At 37.2% G+C, this 24,161-nt stretch overlaps 1 protein-coding gene across 1 annotated transcript in view; it reads left to right on the top strand.

Annotated features, from left to right (window-relative positions):
- The window catches only part of TACR1 (tachykinin receptor 1), a 304,975-nt gene that overhangs the window by 193,477 nt on the left and 87,337 nt on the right, over positions 1–24,161 (top strand). Inside the window, exon 2 of the mRNA XM_068564534.1 lies at positions 3,987–4,181. Within this exon, the coding sequence (XP_068420635.1) occupies positions 3,987–4,181 (195 nt within the window). The remainder of the gene's footprint in view (positions 1–3,986; positions 4,182–24,161) is intronic.

Genomic DNA, 24,161 nt, shown 5'->3' with positions numbered 1-24,161 from the left:
ATAAAATATCTACGAATAAACCTACCTAAGGAGACAAAAGACCTGTATGCAGAAAATTATAAGACACTGTTGAAAGAAATTAAAGATGATACAAATAGATGGAGAGATATACCATGTTCTTGGATTGGAAGAATCAACATTGTGAAAATGACTGTACTACCCAAAGCAATCTACAGATTTAATGCAGTCCCTATCAAACTACCACTGGCATTTTTCACAGAACTAGAACAAAAAATTTCACAATTTTTATGGAAACACTAAAGACCCCGAATAGCCAAAGCAATCTTGAGAACAAAAAATGGAGCTGGAGGAATCAGTCTCACTGACTTCAGACTATACTACAAAGTTACAGTAATCAAGACAGGTTGGTACTGGCACAAAAACAGAAACATAGATCAGTGGAACCTGATAGAAAGCCCAGAGATAAACCCATGCACATATGGTCACCTTATCTTTGATGAAGGAGGCAAGGATATACAGTGGAGAAAAGACAGCCTCTTCAATAAGTGGTGCTGGGAAAACTGGACAGGTACAAGTAAAAGTATGAAGTTAGAACACTCCCTAACACCATACACAAAAATAAACTCAAAATGGATTAAAGACCTAAATGTAAGGACAGACACTATCAAACTCTTAGAGGATAACATAGGCAGAACACTCTATGACTTAAATCACAGCAAGATCCTTTTTGACCCAACTCCTAGAGAAATGGAAATAAAAACAAAATTAAACAAATGTGACCTAATGAAACTTAAAAGCTTTTGCACAGCAAAGGAAACCATAAATAAGACCAAAAGACAACCCTCAGAATGGGAGAAAATATTTGCAAATGAAGCAACTGACAAAGGATTAATCTCCAAAATTTACAAGCAGCTCATGCAGCTCAATATCAAAAAAACAAATAATCCAACCAAAAAATGGTCAGAAAACCTAAATAGACATTTCTCCAAAGAAGATATACAGATTGCCAACAAACACATGAAAGAATGCTCAACATCTTTAATCATTAGAGAAATGCAAATCAAAACTACAATGAGATATCATCTCACACCAGTCAGACTGGCCATCATCAAAAATCTAGAAACAATAAATGCTGGAGAGGGTGTGGAGAAAAGGGAACACTCTTGCACTGTTGGTGGGAATGGAAATTGATACAGCCACTCTGGAGAACAGTATGGAGGTTCCTTAAAAAACTGCAAATAGAACTACCATACGACCCAGCAATCCCACTACAGGGCATATACCCTGAGAAAACCATAACTCAAAAAGAGTCATGTACCACAATGTTCATTGTAGCTGTATTTACAATAACCAGGACATGGAGGCAACCTAGGTGTCCATTGACAGATGAATGGATAATGAAGATGTGGCACATATATACAATGGAATATTACTCAGCCATAAAATGAAACGAAATTGAGTTATGTGTAGTGAGATGGATGGACCTAGAGTCTGTCATAGAGAGTGAAGTAAGTCAGAAAGAGAAAAACAAATACCGTATGCTAACACATATATATGGAATCTAAGAAAAAAAAAATGTCATGAAGAACCTAGTGGCAAGATGGGAATAAAGACACAGACCTACTAGAGAACGGACTTGAGGATATGGGGAGGGAGAAGGGTAAGCTGTGACAAAGTGAGAGAGTGGCATGGACATATATACACTACCAAACGTAAAATAGATAGCTAGTGGGAAGCAGACGCATAGCACCGGGAGATCAGCTCGGTGCTTTGTGACCATCTAGAGGGGTGGGATAGGGAGAGTGGGAGGGAGGGAGACGGAAGAGGGAAGACATGTGGAAACATATGTATATGTATAACTGATTCACTTTGTTATAAAGCCGAAACTAACACACCTTTGTAAACAATTATACTCCAATAAAGATGTTAAAATAAAAAAAAGCTGACCTGAGGCATCGTAATATACTTTCATATTCTGAACACTGTCAATGCCATCGCTCTTACAGACCAGAGAAGGAAAGCCTAGGTGCCTAGCAAGAAAATCTGGGAAAAGATATTCTAAAGTTTAGGGTGATAAAAGGACGATCAGGGAAGCCTTCATGTAAACTGAACCTTCAAGCTTCTCAGACAAGGAAGATGTAACTATTCATAACATGGAGAAGGGAAGAAGTCTCTGAATGCTTCTTGCCCTTCAAGCCAGGTGCTCAGCAGGCTCACCCCAAATCCAGCAAAGCACACCCCTTTAAGCCTCTTCAATAGTCCACCTGCCATTCCGAATCTGCAGAATCTCCCTAAGGCTCTGAGGTATTTATCAGATTACCACTTGAGGTCACATATCCTACTGTCATGTTTTGTGGCTGTTTATTTATATGCATTTTCTCCTTGGAGAAATTAGAAACTCGGAGTTCACAAGGAAACACAGTGTTCTGCATGGGGCAGGTGCACAGTGTGAATTTGTAGTGCACATACTAAATGAAATTGCTTTCCTTGTAACCCTGGCCCCAGTTCCAGCCTAGAGATCCTAGAGTCCAAAGACTGTAAAAAAGAATTATGTGGAGCCAGCTGACAGCTGTTCTATTTGTCTGCTCATTTCTGAAGTCTCCATTGACTATTCAGTCCCATAGAAGCCAGAAACACCTGCCTGTCAGAGAATCAAATGCATGATTCGGAGATTTTGTCAGATATTTAAACCCCGAAGGCGGTATAAGACATAATTCCTACTCTGAAAAAAAAAATGCATATTTTAAGGGATGGATCCATGAACTCTGCAAAAAAAAAAAAATTGTTTTCAGTGTAGACAATATTTATTGACAGGTGTTAAGAGTGCCAAATAGTAACACAGGGATGGGAAAAGAAGTTGGCATGGTTCCCCTTCCCCAAGTGAGGACCCTGTAACCAGGCCAGTGAGGTGGTAGTACTTGACTGCAGCCACTTTGAGTCCAGCGTCCTCTGAAGAACAAGTTTCCAGGCAGGAGGGGTCCTCACAACATGGGGGAAGGGAGCAGTACCCTAGAAGGGGCGTGAGCTATGTTCCATCCCAAGCTGCTTTGTTCCTGTCCACCACACACCTCAAAAGCTTGGGGCAGGGGTGTTAGGGGACTGGGCTAAACCTATCCCTTTAGAAGGTAGATGACTTCTTCAATGCAGGAGGCAGAATTGATGTGATTATAACTGATATGAAATGCTGATTGGAATATTTGCTAATTCTAAAATCTCTGCTAAATCTCAAAGTCTATACACAAATTCAGACGTGGACACTCATTCAGATGACACCACTCAGTGCTTGATCCCAAGTAAGAGATGGAGAAATGGCTCCAGACCTAAAGTCATCATTCACTTTGCTTCCCTCTTCCTGCAGAGAGGTTTCATCTACCCTGGGCTTTGATATGCTCAAGTGTGTCTGTCTCAGGAGGTGGAGAGTCTCTTTCTCTTCATGAAGCATACTTTGTTAGCCATACACTGACTTCTAGATGTTCAAAGAATTGGTGAAGATTTCTCCAGGAGCTATTTTTTTTGTTGGCTTTAGGCCACTGCTTTCTCATTCGTACACATTCACTTCCCTTCAAATTGTGTGGACCTGTACAGGATTGCTAGCCTTTTACATTGCCACACCAGGACTTTAAAAACTACTATTTCTAACACCATTATTCCTTAATCCAAAAAAGGTAAAAATAGGCTTTACATTGACTAAATTCACAAAGTTGTTCTTATTTTTCTTATTTCACTGTAAGCCACTGACATATACTTAGACATCATGTCCTTAGCATAAGGACAAGGATGAAAATTTCTCTCCTGAAATGTTGCTAGATGGGTTCTAAAATATTAAAAATATATGGCTGAGTTTAGCATTTATGCCATAAAAGTCATAAAGCTTAAGGATAGAATATGAAAAAGAAAATAATTGTAAAAATCACCAGGACTCAAAGGGTTTCTGGAGAATTTTTCACTGGGCAGGAACAATGCATAATCACTAATGCAGATTATGGTGACCAAATTGGAATTCTGTCCTTTCTTCTCTGTTCCAGGTACATGGCCATCATCCACCCCCTCCAGCCCCGGCTGTCGGCCACAGCCACCAAGGTGGTCATCTGTGTCATCTGGGTCCTGGCTCTCCTCCTGGCCTTCCCCCAGGGCTACTACTCAACCACGGAGACCATGCCCAACCGAGTGGTGTGCATGATCGAATGGCCAGAGCATCCCAACAAGATTTATGAGAAAGTGTGAGTAGAGATGAATTCCAGTGCCTTCTTTGCCCTTTCTTATTCCTTCTTTCTTTTGTTCTTTTGTAGCTTAGGACTTAATTTGTATGTTCGGGTTTTATTTGTAAACATTTCTCACAACCACTCTGATGTCAGGTTGATGTGTCCATAATTATCAGGAGACTATTATGTCCCAAATACTATTCTGGACTTTGAATGAAAAGTTTTAAAATATAAGACCTGGATCCTGTTATAGCATACCATTTGGGCACACTACTGTATCCCTCTTACCAGTGACTTTGCCCTGCCTGTGTCTGCATTTCTTTGCCTGGGAACTTTTTCCTACCCTATAGAATGCCATTTTTCCCTCTTGCACAGCATGCCAGAGGGTAAGGGAATTATCCTTCCCTCCACACTCCCAGCAGCTCTCAAAAACAACTGATGGAGGAACTTCCCTGGTGGTGCAGTGGTTAAGAATCCGCCTGCCAATGCAGGGGACAGGGGTTAGAGCCCTGGTCCGGGAAGGTCTCACATGCCGTGGAGCAACTAAGCCAGTGCACCACAACTACTGAGCCTGTGCTCTAAAGCCTGCGAGCCACAACTATTGAAGCCCACACGCTTAGAGCCCGTGCTCCGCAACAAGTGATGCCACCGCAATGAGAAGCCCGCGCACCGCAGTGAAGAGTAGCCTCCGCTCACCGCAACTAGAGAGAGCCTGCACACAGCAACAAAGACCCAACTCAACCAAAAAAAACAAACAAACAAACTGATGGGAGTTGGCATATGAACACCCCAGCTCCCTCCCCCTTCAGGTGGGAGGTCTCTGAGGTGTGTGTGTTTTACTGTGTTCAGGATTTCCTCTTGGGATTAAGCTCCCTGGTAGCAGCTGGCTCAATGACACACCCTTTGTTAGCCCCACTCCCTACTGGTGTTTCTTTCTCCTTCCAAATAAGTCATTTGCACTTGAATCTTTATCTCAGGTTGTGTCTCTGGGGAAAACTAAACCAAAACACCTACTTTCTAGGATTTTGCAGCTGGAAAAATACTTACACCTGTGAAATGCATGGGAAGGCAAGGCCAGAACATTGAGACCTTATGAGTTACAGGTCCCCCACAGGACAGGCCTGCTTCTCTTCCAGCGGCCTGACCGATCACATTTAGGGTTTTTTAAAGCTATCTTGGCACATTTTTCCAAGATTTCTTATCTTAGAGGCAACATTATAATGGCTTATTCTTTGTTTTGTTCTATTCAAGTGAGCAGCAATGTGACATTTATATTATCATCAGTTTTGTGGATTCAAAGCACATTGATAATATGGCTCCTTTTGAAAGTCTTCTGTAATTTTCCAATCTTGGGTTTATTAAGTGAATTGTAAAAGACCACTGGTGTTAGAAGATCTGGGTTTTAATTACAAGATTGCCAGTTTCTAGCTATGTGACCCTGGGCAAGGGCGCAGTCTCTCCTCGTTGTTAAATGGAACATGATAAAGCACTGCCTCACATAAAAAACTGTTTTGAAGAGCAAATAAGTTAATGTATTCTCACCTTGTAAGCCATTAAATGCCATACGAAAGATAAGATACTGTTGTTGAACTAAATTCATTAGACAGTATAATATAATCACTATAGACTTTTGAACTTATTACATGGTAAAATGAGACACTGTACCTGTTGGCCCTCTAGATTTGAGGGTCCAAAAGCCTGTTGCACACAGAGTTACACTACTGCATCTGTTCCATGGAGCATGGAAATGTGGCTTGCCAGAAAGCAATACATAAAGCTCAGACTTTGCCTTCCAGACACAGACAGCAGGATTTAATTGATCAGTCAGTGGGACGATTAATGCTTAGCCTAGGAGATATTGAGCATTTTTCTTTCAAATGAAGCTACAAGCCTGAGCAGAGTCACAGCGGGAGAAAGAATATAGCTTTACAAGCTGTACAGGACCCATGAACATGTTCAAGCCAGAAGCTTCCCTCAAAAGGGGGGAAAAAAACCCTCTGAATTAAAGCTCATTATATAAACTGCTTCAGAAACTGCTGTCAACTTCAGAGACCTTAGCTCAGTTCTTAGTTCTTGTGATCTTTTCAAAGTCTAATCACCTTTCTGCAACTTTTTGCTTCAAATAAGCACAGTTCTTTTATCTTCCAACAAATTCAAATTTTAACTTGGAAATAAAGGTTTATTTTCTCATAGATCTCTGGGATCTCATGCAATAAACAGTAGTGTTTAGTGTTTTACTTTTAAACATTTTGCTATTTTATGCTTACTAATGATTAGAAAGACCCTTTGAGACTCAACGTTTTGGACTGTCCTTTCAAGTTACCTTTAAAGAATTTTGGGTAACTGCTACTGGATGCAGGGTTAGGTTTGCCATTATTATTTATTTCATGATTTTAACCTAAAAAAAATGGGCCTGGATTAAGAGCTCCTGATTTTATCTATTCAAGATGTATAAAATGTTTATAGATGCAGTAGTAAGTTGAAAGAGTCCACATTTGCCATTCACATATTGTCTGTGATACAAACATAAGTGTAAGCTTTATGCAAACCTATTTTGTTTTTGTCAGTATCTGTCATAATGCATCATGATATATTTTTTAGGGAATTTAAATTTCATCAGTTCTAAACTAAGTACTTTATTATATTCTCTTCTATTAGAACTAATGATTGCCATTTCCACAGTACACAGTAATTCCAAATTTGAAACCATAAGGAAACTTTACTTTGAGACAGGGTAAGAGCATAGGCTTGAGAGTTAAATGAGGGATCAACTCCCAGCTACATCTCTCTCTAGTTGAGTCATAATGGTCAAGTTATTCAAGCTTCTAAGCCTAATAGTACAGTCCATATAGAGGTGTTGAGAGAAGTAAATAAGGTACTTGCTTAGCTCAGTGCCATGAACATTGGAAAGAATCTAGTGAATGTTACCTACTGTTGTTAGCATCATTCATTGATCTGGGTACATGGGCAGAAAACTGGCAGCAGAGAGTGAGGTGGGCAAATGCTTAGGCCCAATTCATCTGATGAATAATTTATGCCAGATAATTACACTAAAATGTTTTGTGAAAATCTTAGATTGCTGCATTTGCCTTCTGGTTACATGGTTAACCTCTAACCCTGATCATTTATCATTTAGATTCTTATTAATACATGGATTAAATTAAGCACTTTTAAAGAAAGGCAATCCAATAAAAGAACAGGTAAAAGATATCTTTATATATTAAATGACCAATTAATATATAAAGAGGCACACAACTTCATTCATCAACAGTGAAATGAAAATTAAAACCATGATGAGATCTTACTATCCACCTATTAGACTAGCAAATGTTCAGAAGTCTGACTAAACTAAGCATTTAAAACTTTTGGTGAAGAACCTTAGTAGACTGCTAAAAGTATACATTGATAAAACCACATTGGAAAACATTTTGTAGTATCTAGAAAAGAAGAAACTATTCATACCTCCATAACCCTGCAATTTCACTAAGGGGTAATTAATTACCCTAGAAAAACTCATGCTGTGAACCCACATACATCTCGATATTGTTTATATCAGCATCATTCTTAAAGCCCTAAACTGGAGATACTCCAAATGTCCATCTTCAGTTAGATGGATATTTTAAATGTGGTACAAGCATGCAATGGAATATTACGTAGTTGACAGAATGAACAAAATGTAGCTCCATGCAGCATAAATGGCTCTTGTAAATAAGGTTTTAAAACAAGCAAAATGAAAGGTGGTAATACTACAACTGCAAGCAAAGAAGTAGTCACCATGAAAGTGAAGACTGTGATTATCTTTCAAGGAAGAGAAAGGGATGTGATCAAGAAGGGACACTAGGAGTTGCTTCTGAGGACATGGCATTATATTTCTCCAGCACAATGGTAGTAGCATGAATGTTTGCTTAAAATTTACTCATAATACCAAGTAGTTTGACTTATGCACTTTTTCTGGAATTTATGTTTCATTTTTATTTAACTTAAAATTAAATGCTATCCAAAGGTTTTTGCTTTTACAAGCTCTCAAGATACTGCTTCCATTGGGATAACCCCAAAATTCCCTCCATAAGAAATTATCTTCTGAAGTGTGGGTTCTGCCTGGGGTGACATTCAAAGTACTCATCTCTGAATAAGCCGAAGTATGGATAGGCCCCATTTCATTCTCATGTTTACTTGCATTTTGCCTTGCTGACTCCTATGTGTCAGCCCATTTGGAATTTTTCCAATTGGTCTAAGGGGGGTTAGGACAAATTATTGTCCCTGGAAGGATGTGACAAATGTTAACCAGAGAACAAGCCCATAGACTCTCCACAGCACTCATCCCTTGCTGCTATTATTCATAAGCACGTACATCTGGGCTACAAAATGCTACAGATAGACTTGGTTCATCTTCCTGGAAAATCATTTAAAACTTCATTTTGCATTTAAAAATATAAATAAATTATGGAGTATAATGAAAATTCTTATAATTTCTTTTATCACCCATATTCCCATCATTTACAAAGGCTCTAACATTTTGATGAATTCCCATCCAGGGAAATATTGTTCTTAGTTTCTTTTGAAGTGTCTTGTGTACCTACAGGTCAACACAAATATAGATTGTTTCCATTTTTGTAACACAAAATGTAGCTTATTATGCACATTGTTCTGTACCCTGTTGTTTATTTAACTTAATACGTCTTAGAGACCTTTTCATATTAATTCATGAAGAGCTTCTCTATTCTTTTTTTCAGCTACACAGTACTCCATGTTATAAATGTACAATATTATTTAACCAGTCACTTTTAGTGGACTTGGGATTGTCTCCAGCCTTTTGCTATTGGAGTGCTGTCATGAATAACCTTTACATTTATCATGTAAGGCTATGTGGAGCATAAAAATCCCAAAAATGGAATTGCTGAGTCAAATTTTTATATTTGCCCTCCATACTAATTTACATTTCCACCAGAAATGTGTGAAAGTCTCTGTTTCTCCACAGCCTTGCCACCAGACTATATTGTCAAGATTTTAGATTTTTGCCCACTGAAGTTGAAAATGCATTTCTCTTATTAGGAATGGGGTTGAATTTTTTTCATAATTTGAGTCATTTTTATTTACGTCTTATAATCCGCCATTTACCGTATCATAAAGAATTTATTATGTCATTAAACATGTTTCTACAATTTGATGTGAATATATATGTGTGTATGCATATGTAAATAATAGTTTTTTTAACTAATCTCCTTCTTTGAAAATTGATTACTCCAGTGATTTCCCTTAGCTGACTAGTAAGATAAAACAGCAAATTTCATAAGCAGGCTGCTTCTAGCTACATCCCTAGATTCATGCAGGGACAGGTTCAATGTCTTCTGCCATCCACTGTTTATGTCTACAATCTGCAGTTATGGAATGTTATTCTAACATTATAACATTCATGAAACTGGAGACTTGAGTTCATTATTAATATAGTATTGTCATAGTTTGTGATTGAGTCCTGCCATAATTTTAGCAACTTGGCAACTGTGACTGCTCTCGTGAAACTGTGACACTACCTAGGAAGTCCTATAATGGTAGAGTGATTGACTGGTGAGGAAGAAAAATTTCACAGGTAACCAAAAGTAACTCTTCCCAATGGAGAAAAAAAGCACAGTAAAAGAAAAATTAAAGTATAAAGAAGAAATATTTGGCTTTGCAAAATGCAATTTCAGTAGCTTTCAAAATTATTTGGATCCAAGCCCACTCTTGAGGATGCTATGCAAGCTGTCAAGTTGCCATGGCCCTGGAAGGTTATGGGGTAATACCCCCGAGGACAAGGAAGATGAATGAGCCAATATTTCTTTATCAGAGGGCTCACCAATACGGCCAAGAAAATGTCTGTAATAGGGATGAAAAATGAGAACTACATCCCAAAGAATGAGATTTAGGCAGCCTGGGGAATTTCAGCTTCCCTGAATCATTTATTAATATTGGTCATATGTCATTTTCTGTTACTTAAACTTCTTTGTACATAACTTTGTGGTAAAGCTTTAGCATGAAGTAAGATGTGCTTATCTGAATTCCAAATATTACCAATAGTCCTGGGAAAGGAAACTATGTCAGAAAACAGCATCACTCATGACTATAATTACCTGGAGATTTTGTGGAAGTGTACATGAATGTGGATATATTAACTCTAATATAATTCTTTTATTTTGTATAAATTTATTCATTTTATTTATTTATTTTTGGCTGCACTGGGTCTTCGTTGCTGCCCTCGGGCTTTCTCTAGTTGTGGCGAGTGGGGGCTACTCTTCGTTGCAGTGCACGGGCTTCTCATTGTGGTAGCTTCTCTTGTTGCAGAGCATGGGCTCTAGGTGCATGGGCTTCAGTAGTTGTGACATGCAAGCTCAGTAGTTGTGGCTCACGGGCTCTGGAGCACAGGCTCAGTAGTTGTTGCACAGGGGCTTAGTTGCTCTGTGGCATGTGGGATCTTCCAAGACTAGGGCTCCAACCCGTGTCCCCTGCATTGGCAAGCAGATTCTTTTTTTTTTTTTTTAAGCATCTTTATTGGAGTATAATTGCTTTACAATGTTGTGTTAGTTTCTGCTGTATAGCAAAGTGAATCAGCTATACATATACATATATCTCCATATCCCCTCCCTCTTGTGTCTCCCTCCCATCTTCCCTATCCCACCCCTCTAGGTGGTCACAAAGCACTGAGCTGATATCCCTGTGCTATGCAGCTGCTTCCCACTAGCTATCTATTTTACATTTGATAGTGTATATATGTCACTGCCACTCTCTCACTTCGTCCCAGCTTACCCTTCCCCCTCCCTGTGTCCTAAAGTCCATTCTCTACGTCTGGCAGGTGTATTCTAAACCACTGCACCACCAGGGAGGTCCTCTAATATAATTCTTTATTAATACCAATTGAAACAGAAGACTATCTTTATTTATAGCATTTTGTCTTTTGTATGTCATGTCCCACCATCTTAGCTGAAATATTTACATTTATACATATCCTTTAGTTTCATTAATAATAATGAAAATTAAAAATTGACTAATTGGTGGAGAATAAGAAGGAAAAAAGAATATTAGAAAAAGTACCTGCAGTTTACTTCCCCAATTTTCCACATTCTTGATTATTTCACAAATGAAAAACAAGTATGGATCCTTTACCAAGCTGCTCCAGGCCTTGCCAAAAGGGTGTCAGCATATTTGTGGTTCCAGGACTGTTTATGCTAGCTTCTATGATTAATCTCCTCCCCGACACCCACTACATTTATATAGCCCAGCACTCCTAGTATTGTCACTGCTGTTGATGGAAAGCAGTTAAACTGATAATGAAAAGTACATTGATATTTCAGGGAAAAATGGTTGCATAAAAACAAGCCTTTAACCCTGACTCTCAGACAAAAAAATTACAGTAAATAAAGTAAAAAAAAAAGAAGGAGAAGGAGAAGGAAAAGCCTACATTAATGCAGAAACTATGGAGGTTGCCATAAAAATGCCAGAAATTTCACTACATTTCTGGTAGATATTGCACAGACAGAGACAAAGAGGAGGCAGTAGCCACCATGGGAAGTTATGTGCAATACATATGGCAACCCCTAATTTGGAGGTGAAAGTGTAAGCCTGAAAAAGATGGGACTACCAAATTTGGGATTCCTTTGTGTTGTCATGTTAAATTTCCAGAGATAGCTGACCTTACCGAAAGAGAAAACACAACCAGGCCTGAAAGTGTAATTGAATGTAAGATTAAATGGACAATTTTCTACAAAACTGTAAATCACATTAATGCAGCTTGAGAGGGGAAGAATGAAAATACTGTTCAAGAGTTACATTTATAAAAGGCAATGGAATCAAAATTTGTGCAGAGAATTTCTTTCAAATATCTTATAAGCTCTTAATGAGTTCAGAACCATATGGAGAACTTGCTAATTTATTATACACATTTGGTATGACCTAAATGTAAAAAGTTGACAAACTAAGCTCCAAAAACAAACCTTTAGGCCAATTCCATTTCCAACTATAGATAAGAGATTCACACAAAGGAATTCAAAATTATATTAAAATAACAATGTTTTATTTTTTGAGCATGACTTCTTCCAGCAATAACGTTAGTAAGTTATCAGGAAATTGTTATTTTATTTTATCAAATGAACTGGTCAAAGAGAAGTATATATTTTCTCAATAAATGTCAAAAATAAATTTGTTAAAATATAATATGTATTAAAGAAAAAAATAGTTTATATCAGCAATAATCCTTGAGAAAATAAAGTGAATAACACATCTTCTTTACAATAGAAACAAACAAAACCCCAGAAAATTAAGAAATTGGCATTATATGAAGAAAAACAAAAAAATTATGCTATTTTAGACTTTACTGAATGCCATAACAGAATATTTGAGAAACATTTCACATGACCCAAAACCTGGAAAGTATCTAAGGGTATATAGGAAACAATCTCCCTTCTATATACATATTTTTTAAATTTGTACACCAATGTTCATAGCAGCATTATTCACAATAGCCAAAAAGGTGGAAATGCCCTTCTGTCTTTATGTAATTCCATGAAGATATCAGTTCTTCTCAAACTATTCCAACAAGTATGTTTAGATGGCTGATAAAGCAAATCATCTGAAAGAATAAATGGATTAAAATAGTTCAAGAAAATGTTGAAAGAGAAGAATTAATTTCGATATCAGCAAAATAAAAAAGAAATATAAGAAGTGACTTGCTCTTTCAGATATGAAAATACTCAGTACTGAGGATAGAATTGATCAATAAAAAACAGAATAGAAATCACACACACATACAAACACACACACACACACACAGACACATACATACACACACACAGAAACCCAAGAATATAAAGTTTTGTATATAGTATACGCTACAGATAACATGTGAATTCTGAAATGATTTTTCCATAAATTTTTTTTGGAAACCTGAGAACCCCAAATTCTGTAGGATTTTGTAACTTGAATGACTTTATAAGTAACCATTGTGGGTAACCACATAACTCACAGCTACCCACAACTTAGAGAGTCAAAATTACATTAGTGTACTGAAGCCTCTAAGAGGCTTTCCATTTTTAAATTTTTAAATTTACTTTTTTATGTAATATATTCATGTGGTTTAAAAACCAGTAAGTGTAAAAAGTAATCAGAAAAAAGATTTCTCCCTCTAACCACTGTTCTTAGTTTCTTTTGAATTTTTAAATTTTAATTAATTTATTTTTTTATACAGCAGGTTCTTATTAGTTATACATTTTATACATATTAGTGTATATATGTCAATCCCAATCTCCCAATTCATCACAGCACCACCTTTACCCTGCCACTTTCTCCCCTTGGTGTCCATATGTTTGTTCTCTACATCTGTGTCTCTATTTCTGCCCTGCCAACCGGTTCATCTGTACCATTTTTCTAGGTTCCACATATATGCGTTAATATACTACATTTGTTTTCCTCTTTCTGACTTTCTTCACTCTATATGACAGCCTCTAGATCCATCCACGTTTCTACAAATGACCCAATTTCATTCCTTTTTACAGCTGAGTAATATTCCATTGTATATATGTACCACATCTTCTTTATCCATTCCTCTGTCAATGGGCATTTAGGTTGCTTCCATGACCTGGCTATTGTAAATAGTGCTGCAATGAACATTGGGATGCATGTGTCTTTTTGAATTATGGTGTTCTCTGGTTATACGCCCAGTAGTGGGATTGCTGGGTCATATGGTAATTCTATTTTTAGTTTTTTAAGGAACCTCCATACTGTTCTCCATAGTGGCTGTATCATTTTACATTCCCACCAACAGTGCAAGAGGGTTCCCTTTTCTCCACACCCTCTCCAGCATTTCTTGTTTGTAGATTTTCTGATGATGCCAATCCTAACTGGTGTGAGGTGATACCTCATTGTAATTTTGATTTGCATTTCTCTAATAATTAGTGATGTTGAGCAGCTTTTCATGTGCTTCTTGGCCAACAATATGTCTTCTTTGGAGAAATGTCTATTTAGGTCTTCTGCCCATTTTTTTATTGGGTTATTTGTTTTTTTAATATTGAGCTGCATGAAGATGTTTATATATTTTGGAGATTAATCCTTTGTCCATTGATTCATTTTCAAATATTTTCTCCCATTCTGAGGGTTGTCTTTTCGTCTTGTTTGTAGTTTCCTTTGCTGTGCAAAAGCTTTTAAGTTTCATTAGGTCCCATTTGTTTATTTTTGTTTTTATTTCCATTACTCTAGGAGGTGGATCAAAAAAGATCTTGCTGTGATTTATGTCAAAGAGTGTTCTGCCTATGTTTTCCTCTAAGAGTTTTATAGTGTCCAGTCTTACATTTAGGTCTTGAATCCATTTTGAGTTTATTTTTGTGTATGGTGTTAGGGAGTATTCTAATTTCATTCTTTAACATGTAGCTGTCCAGTTTTCCCAGCACCACTTATTGAAGAGACTGTCTTTTCTCCATTGTATATCCTTGCCTCCTTTGTCATAGTTTAGTTGACCATAGGTGCGTGGGTTTATCTCTGGGCTTTCTATCCTATTCCATTGATCTATACTTCTCTTTTTTGTGCCAGTACCATATTGTCTTGATTACTGTATCTTTGTAGTTTAGTCTGAAGTCAGGGAGTCTGATTCCTCCAGATCTGTTTGTTTCCCTGAAGACTGCTTTTGCTATTCGGGGTCTTTTGTGTCTCCATACAAATTTTAAGATTTTTTTGTTCTAGTTCTTTAAAAAAATGCCATTGGTAATTTGATAGGGATGGCATTGAATCTGTAGATTGCTTTGGGTAGTATAGTCATTTTTACAATATTGATTCTTCCAATCCAAGAACATCGTATATCTCTCCATCTGTTTTGTTATTAGTTTCTTGTGAGCTTTCCAAAGTTCCTTTCTGCTTATCTAAAAGGGTTTGACTATATATTCTAATTGTCTCCTTTCTTAACACAAAGTGTCATATATAACATACTATATTCTTGTTTTTTCCACTTACAGTTTAACTCAGATATCCTTTCCCCTTAGTATTGAGCAAATAGTCTCATTGTTTTCTTTACAGCTGCATAGTATTACGTTGTATAGAAAAAACATAAATTATTTATCTGGCATGATATTGATTTATATTTGGAGTGTTCCTAGTGTTTTGCTATTTCAAATAATATTGTAATGAATAGGCTCCATTCTGATAATTTTGCAGTAAAGAAATCTGATGGTTTTGTTTAAACCTTGTGTTTCCCAAATTTACTTGATCATAGAATCCTTCTTTTGACTAACCCCTGGTAACATCCCACAGAAATATTGTCCATAATATATATTCTGGTGAAACTCTGCACTAATCATAAAAATGTGTTTCTTTCTCACATCTTAAAACGAATATAAATTCTAAATAAATTGGAAAGGAGTGAAAGCTTTCAAAAAATAACACTCAAGACAAAACTAAAATGAAAGAGATGGCTGGTTTGAGTATAAACTTAGATATAGATACAGGTATATATATATTTGTTAAATACTGTATGTCAGGAAACTCCATGAGAGAGTTTGGCAAATGACAAAGTGAGGGAAAAAACCCACAATGTATGAGACAAACCATTGACATAATTATCATAGAGGAGACCTGAGCACCTGTGGTTGGAGCGCTGAGTCCAAACCACTGGACTAACAGAGATCTTCAGGCCCCAGGAATATTAGTCAGTGTGAGCTCTCTCAGAGGTCCTCATCTCGGCAACAAGACCTGCCTCCATCCAACTGCCTGCAAACTCCAGTGGCGGATGCCTCAGGCCAAACAATCAGTAAGATAGGAACACAGCCCCACCCATCAAAAAAATGAGATGACCAAAAAATATGTTACAGATGAAGGATTAAGGTAAAATCTTACAAGAGCAAATAAATGAAGAGGAAATAGGCAACATACCTGAAAAAGAATTCAGAGTAACAGTAGTAAAGATGATCCAAATAGAAATAGAAATGGAGGCATGAATTGAGAAAATAAAAGAAATGTTTAACAAGGACCTACAAGAACTAAACAACAAACAAACAGTGATGAACAACACAATAACTGAAATGAAAAATACACTAGAAGGAATCAATAGCAGAATAACTGAGGCAGAAGAACAGATAAATGAACTGGAAGATAGAATGGTGAAAATAACTGCCATGGAATGGAATAAAGAAAAAAGACTGAAAAGAAATGAGGACAGTCTCAGAGACCTCTGGGACAAATTAAATTCAACAACATTCGAATTATAGGGGTCCCAGAAGAGGAAGAGAAAGAAATAGGATCTGAGAAAATATTTGAAGAGATTATAGTCAAAAACTTCCCTGACATGGGAAAGGAAATAGCCACACAGGTCCAGGAACCACAGAGAATCCCATACAGCATAAACCCAAGATGAAACACACTGAGACACATATTAATCAAACTAAAAAACATAAATTCAAGGAAAAAATATTAAAAACAGCAAGGGAAAAGCAACAAATAATATAAAAGAGAATTCCCATAAGGTTATCAGCTGATTTTTCAGCAGAAACTCTGTAGGATAGAAGGGAGTGCCAGGATATATTGAAAGTGATGAAAGGGAAAATCCTACAACCAAGATTACACTACCCAGCAAGGATCTCGCTCAGATTCAACAGAGAAATGAAAAGCTTTACAGACAAGCAAAAGCTAAGAGAATTCAGCACCACAAAACCAACTTTCCAACAAATGCTAAAGGAACTTCTCTAAGTGGGAAACACAAGAGAAGAAAAAGACCCACCAAAAAAAAACACAAAACAATTAAGAAAATAGCAATAGGAACATACATATCAATAATTATCTTGAAAGTAAATAGATTAAGTGCTCCAACCAAAAGACACAGATTGGCTGAATGGATACAAAAACAAGACCTGTATATAATCTGTCTACAAGAGACCCATTTCAGTCCTAGGGACACATACAGACAGAAAGTGAGGGGATGGAAAAAAGATATTCCATGCAAATGGAAATCAAAAGAAAGATGGAGTAGCAATATTCATATCAGAAAAAATAGACTTTAAAATAAAGACTGTTGCAAGAGAAAGGACACTACATAATGATCAAGGGATCAATCAAAAATGAAGATATAACAATTGTAAATATATATGCACCCAACATAGAAGCACCTCAATATATAAGGCAAATGCTAATAGTCATAAAAGGGGAAATCAACAGTAACACAATAATAGTGGGGGACTTTAACACCCCACTTACATCAATAGACAGATCATCCAGAGAGAAAATAAACAAAGAAACACAAGCTTTAAATGACACAACAGTCCAAATAGATTTAATTGATATTTATAGAACATTCCACCCAAAAGTGGTAGAATACACTTTCTTCTCAAGTGCACATGGAACATTCTCCAAGATAGGTCAAATCTTGGGTCACAGATAAAGCCTTGGTAAATTTAAAACAACTGAAATCATATCAAGAATCTTTTCTGACCACAACTCTATGAGATTAGAAATCAATTACAGGAAAAAAACTGTAAAAAACACGAACAAATGGAGGCTAAATATTATGCTACTAAATAACTAAGAGATCACAGAAGAAATCAAAAAGTACATAGAAACAAATGACAATGAAAACATGAAAACCCAAAACCTATGGGACACAGTAAAAGCAATTCTAAGAGGCAAGTTTATAGCAATTCAATCTCACCTCAAGAAACCAGAAAAGTCTCAAATAAAAAATCTAACCTTACACCTAAAGCAACTAGAGAAAGAAGAACAAAAAGAAACCCCCAAAGTTAATAAAAGGAAAGAAATCATAAAGACCAGAGCAGAAATACATGAAATAGAAATGAAGAAAACAATAGCAAACATCAATAAAACTAAAAGTTGATTCTCTGAGAACATAAAAAAAATTGATAAACCTTTAACCAGATGCATCAAGAAAAAAGGGATAGAATTCAAATCAATAAAATTAGAAATGAAATGGAGAAATTATAACTGACAATGCAGGAATACAAAGGATCATAAGAGACTACACAAGCAACACTATGCCAATAGAATGGACAACATGGAAGAAATGGAAAGATTCTTAGAAAAGTACAACCTTCCAAAAATGAACCAGGATGAATTAGAAGATATGAACATACCAATCACAAGTAATGAAATTGAAACTGTAATTAAAATCTTCCAGTAGGGCTTCCCTGGTGGCGCAATGGTTAAGAATCTGCCTGCCAATGCAGGGGACACAGTTTCGAGCCCTGGTCTGGGAAGATCCCACATGCTGCGGAGCAACTAAGTACATGTGGCACAACCATGGAGGCTGTGCTCTAGAGCCCCCGAGCCACAAGCACGGAGCCTGCATGCTGCAACTACTGAAGCCCACACACCTAGAGCCCATGCTCAATAACAAAGAGGAGCCACCACAATGGGAAGCCCACGCACCATAACCAAGAGTAGCCCCCACTCACCACAATTGGAGAAAGCCCACACACAGCAACAAAAGCCCAATGCAGCCAAAAATAAATAAATAAAATAAATTAAAAAAATTTTTTTCCCTTAAACAAAAGTCCAGGACCAGAGGGCGTCACAGGCGAATTCTATCAAACATTTAGAGAAGAGCTAGCACCTTTGCTTCTTAAACTCTTCCAAAAAATTGCAGAGGGAGGAACACACCCAAACTCATTCTATGAGGCCACCATCACACTGATACCAAAACCAGATAAATATGTCACAAAAAAAGAAAATTACAGACCAGTATCACTGAAGAATATAGATGCAAAAATCCTCAAAAAAATAATAGCAAACAGAATCCAACAACACATTAAAAGGACCATACACTGTGATCAAGTTGGATTTATCCCAGGGATGCAAGGATTCTTCAATACACACAAATTAATCAGTGTGATACACCATATTAACAAATTAAGAATAAAAAGCATATGATCATCTCAATAGATTAAAAAAAAAGCTTTTGACAAAATTCAACACTCATTTATGATAAAAACTCTCCAGAAAGTGGGCATAGAGGTAATCTACCTCAACATAAAAAAGGCCATATATGACAAACCCACAGCAAACATCATTCTTTTTTTTTTTAAACATCTTTATTGAAGTATAATTGCCTTACAATGGTGTGTTAGCTTCTGCTTTATAACAAAGTGAATCAGTTATACATAACAATATGTTCCCATTTCTCTTCCCTTTTGCATCTCCCTCCCTCCCACCCTCCCCATCCCATCCCTCTAGGTGGTCACAAAGCACCGAGCTGATCTCCCTGTGCTATGCAGCTGCTTCCCACTAGTTATCTATTTTACATTTGGTAGTGTATATATGTCCATGACACTCTCTTACCCTGTCACATCTCACCCCACCCCCTCCCCATATCCTCAAGTCCATTCTCTAGTAGGTCTGTGTCTTTATTCCCATCTTGCCACTAGGTTCTTCATGGCCTTTTTTTTTTTTTTCCTTAGATTCCGTATATATGTGTTAGCATACTGTATTTGTTTTTCTCTTTCTGACTTACTTCACTCTGTATGACAGACTCTGACTCCATCCACCTCATTACAAATACCTCCATTTCATTTCTTTTTATGGCTGAGTAATATTCCATTGTATATATGTGCCACATCTTCTTTATCCATTCATCTGTCGATGGACATTTAGGTTGCTTCCTTGTCCTGGCTATTGTAAATAGAGCTGCAATGAACATTTTGGTACATGACTCTTTTTGACCTATGGTTTTCTCAGGGTATAAGCCCAGTAGTGGGATTGCTGGGTCGTATGGTAGTTCTATTTGCAGTTTTTTAAGGAACCTCCATACTGTTCTCCATAGTGGCTGTATCAATTTCCATTCCCACCAACAGTGCAAGAGTGTTCCCTTTTCTCCACACCCTCTCCAGCATTTATTGTTTCTAGATTTTTTGATGATGGCCATTCTGACCGGTGTGAGATGATATCTCATTGTAGTTTTGATTTGCATTTCTCCAATGATTAATGATGTTGAGCATTCTTTCATGTGTCTGTAGGCCATCTGTATATCTTCTCTGGAGAAATGTCTATTTAGGTCTTCTGCCCATTTTTGGATTGGGTTGTTGGTTTTTTTGTTATTGAGCTGCATGAGCTGCTTGTAAATCTTGGAGATTAATCCTTTGTCAGTTGCTTCATTTGCAAATATTTTCTCCCATTCTGATGGTTGTCTTTTGGTCTTGTTTATGGTTTCCTTTGCTGTGCAAAAGCTTTTAAGTTTCATTAGGTCCCATTTGGCAAACATCATTCTTAATGGTGAAAAACTGAAAGTTTTCCTCCAAGATCAGGAACAAGACAAGGATGTCCACTCTCTCCACTTTTATTTAACATAGTTTTGGAAGTCTTAGCCATGGCAATCAGAGAAAAAAAGAGAAATAAAAGGAAAACAAATTGGAAAAGAAGAAGTAAACCTGTCATTGTTCACAGATGACATAATACTATATATATAGAAAATCCTAAAGATGCTACCAGAAAACTACTACAGCTAATCAATGAATTTATTAAAGTTGCAGGATACAAAGTTAATGCACAGAAATCTCTTGCATTCCTATACTCTAATGATGAAAGCTCAGAAACAGAAATTAAGGAAACACTCCCATTTACCATTGCAACAAATAGAATAAAATACCTGTGAATAAACCTACCTAACGAGACAAAACACCTGTACTCACAAAACTATAAAACACTGATAATAGAAATCAAAAATAATGCAAACAGATGGAGAGATATACCATGTATTGGAAGGATCAATATTGTCAAAATGGCTGTACTACCCAAAGTAATCCACAGATACAATGCAATCCCTATCAAATTACCAATGGCATTTTTCAAAGTATTAGAACAACAAAAACAAAAAATTTGGGCTTCCCTGGTGGTGCAGTGGTTGAGAATCTGCCTGCCAATGCAGGGGACACGGGTTCGAGCCCTGATCTGGGAAGATCCCACATGCTGCGGAGCAGCTGGGCCAGTGAACCACAACTACTAAGCCTGCGCATCTGGAGCCTGTGCTCCGCAACAAGAGAGGCCGCGATAGTGAGAGGCCCTCACACCGCAATGAAGAGTGGCCCCCACTTGCCGCAACTAGAGAAAGCCCTCGCACAGAAACAAAGACCCAACACAGCCAAAAATAAATATAAAAAAAAAAATTTACAATTTGCATGGAAACAGAAAAGCTGTAAATAGCCAAAACAATCTTGAGAAAGTAAAACAGAGCTAGAGGAATCAGACTCCCTGACTTCAGAATATACTACAAAGCTACAGTAATCAAGACAATATTGTACTGACACAAAAACAGAAATATAGATCAATGGTACAGGATAGAAAGCCCAGAGATAAACCCACACACATATGGTCACCTAATCTATGACAAAGGAGGCAAGGATATACAATGGAGAAAAGACAGTCTCTCCAATAAGTGGTGCTAGGAAAACTGGACAGCTACATGTAAAAGAATGAAATTAGAACACTCCCTAACACCATACACAAAAATAAACTCAAAATGGATTAAAGACCTAAATGTAAGACCAGACAATGTAAAACTATTAGAAGAAAACATAGGCAGAACACTCTTTGACATAAATCACAGCAACATCTTTTTTGACCCACCCTCTAGAGTGATGAAAATAATAACAAAAATAAACAAATGGGACCTAAATAAACTTAAAAGCTTTTGCACAGCAAAAGGAACCATCAACAAATAGAAAAGACAACCACAGAATGGGAGAAAATATTTGCAAATGAAGTAACTGACAAAGGATTAGTCTCCAAAATATGCAAACAGCCATTGCAGCTCAATGTTAAAAAAAAAACAAAAAAAACAGTTCAATCAAAAAATTTGGGGAAGGTCAGCCTTTCAGGTTCCTTTTCCTGCGTGCAATTCTCCATTTCTTACCTTTAATTTCTTATCCCTTTGAGACTAAAATACTTTCACAGACCTAGAACAGGCCTTCAGACAAAAATAATTGTTGTCAGAGACTGTAATATGGTGTATGGGAGGAGTTTCAAGATGGCGGAAGAGTAAGATGTGGAGATCAACTTCCTCCCCAAAAATATATCAGAAATACATCTACTTGTGGAACGACTCTTACAGAACACCTACTGAACACTGGCAGAAAACCTCAGACCTCCCAAATGGTGTCAGGCCTGTGCCTCTGAGGTGGGAGAGCCAGGTTAAGGACATTGGTCCACAAAAGACCTCCCAGCTCCATGTAATATCAAACGGCAAAAATCTCCCAGAGATCTCCATCTCAATGTCAAGACCCAGTTCCACTCAACGACCAGTAAGCTCCAGTGCAGGACACCCTATGCCAAACAACTAGCAAGGCAGGAACACAACCCCACTCATTAGCAGAGAGGCTGCCTAAAATCATAATAAGGTCACAGACACCCCAAAACACACCACCAGACGTGGACATGCCCACCAGAAAGACAAGATCCAGCCTCATCCACCAGAACACAGACACTAGTCCCCTCCACAAGGAAGCCTACACAACTCAATGAACCAAACTTGGCCACTGGGCGCAGACACCAAAAACAATGGAAACTATGAACCTGCAGCCTGTGAAAAGGAGACCCCAAACACAGTAAGTTAAGCAAATGAGAAGACAGACAAACACACAGCAGATGAAGGAGCAAGGTAAAAACACACCAGACCTAACAAATGAAGATGAAATAGGCAGTCTACCTGAAAAAGAATCCAGGATAATAATAGTAAAGATGATCCAAAATCTTGGAAATAGAATGGAGAAAATACAAGAAATGTTTAACAAGGACCTAGAAGAACTAAAGAGCAAACAAACAGTGATGAACAACAAAATAAATGAAATTAAAAATTCTCTATAAGGTATCAATAGCAGAGTAACTGATGCAGAAGAAGGGATAAGTGACCTGGAAGATAAAATAGTAGAATTAACTACTGCAGAGCAGAAAAAAGAAAAAAAGGAAAGAGAAGAATTGGGGACAGTCTCAGAGACTTCTGGGACACCATTAAACACACCAACATTCGAATTATAGGGGTCCCAGAAGAAGAAGAGAAAAAGAAAAGGACTGAGAAAATATTTGAAGAGATTCTAGTTGAAAACTTCCCTAGTAAGGGAAAGGAAATAGTTAATCAAGTCGAGGAAGCACAGAGAGTCCCATACAGGATAAATCCAAGGAGACACATGCCAAGATACATATTAATAAAACTTTCAAAAATTAAATACAAAGAAAAAATATTAAAAGCAGCAAGGGAAAAACAACAAATAACACATAAGGGAATCCCCATAAGGTTAACAGCTGATCGTTCAGCAGAAACACTGCAAACCAGAAGGGAGTGGCAGGACATATTTAAAGTGATGAAGGGGGAAAACGTACAACCAAGATTACTCTACCCAGCAAGGATCTCATTCATATTTGATGGAGAAATTGAAACCTTTACAGACAAGCAAAAGCTAAGAAAATTCAGCACCACCAAACCAGCTTTACTACAAATGCTAAAGGAACTTCTCTAGGCAGCAAAACCAAGAGAAGGAAAAGACCTCCAATAACAAACTCAAAACAATTATGAAAATTGTAATAGGAACATACATATCAATAATTATGTTAAATGTAACTGGATTAAATGCTCCAACCAAAAGACATAGACTGGCTGACTGGACACAAAAACAAGACCTGTATATATGCTGTCTACAAGAGACCCACTTCAGACCTAGGGAAACATACAGACTGAAAGTGAGGGGATGGAAAAAGATATTCCATGCAAATGGAAATCAAAAGAAAGCTGGAATAGCAATTCTCATATCAAACAACATAGACTTTAAAATAAAGACTATTACAAGGGACAAACAAGGACACTACATGATGATTAAGGGATCAATCAAAGAACAAGCGATAACAATTGTAAATATTTATACACACAACATAGGAGCACCTCAATACATGAGGCAAATACTAACAGCCATAAAAGGGGAAATCAACAGTAACACAATCATAGTAGGGGATTTTAACACCCCACTTTCACCAATGGACAGATCATCTAAAATGAAAATA

The sequence above is a fragment of the Eschrichtius robustus genome, chromosome 15 (assembly GCF_028021215.1).
Source record: "Eschrichtius robustus isolate mEscRob2 chromosome 15, mEscRob2.pri, whole genome shotgun sequence".
In the NCBI taxonomy this organism is placed as follows: domain Eukaryota; kingdom Metazoa; phylum Chordata; class Mammalia; order Artiodactyla; family Eschrichtiidae; genus Eschrichtius; species Eschrichtius robustus.
This window is presented reverse-complemented; position numbering and strand designations above follow the sequence as displayed.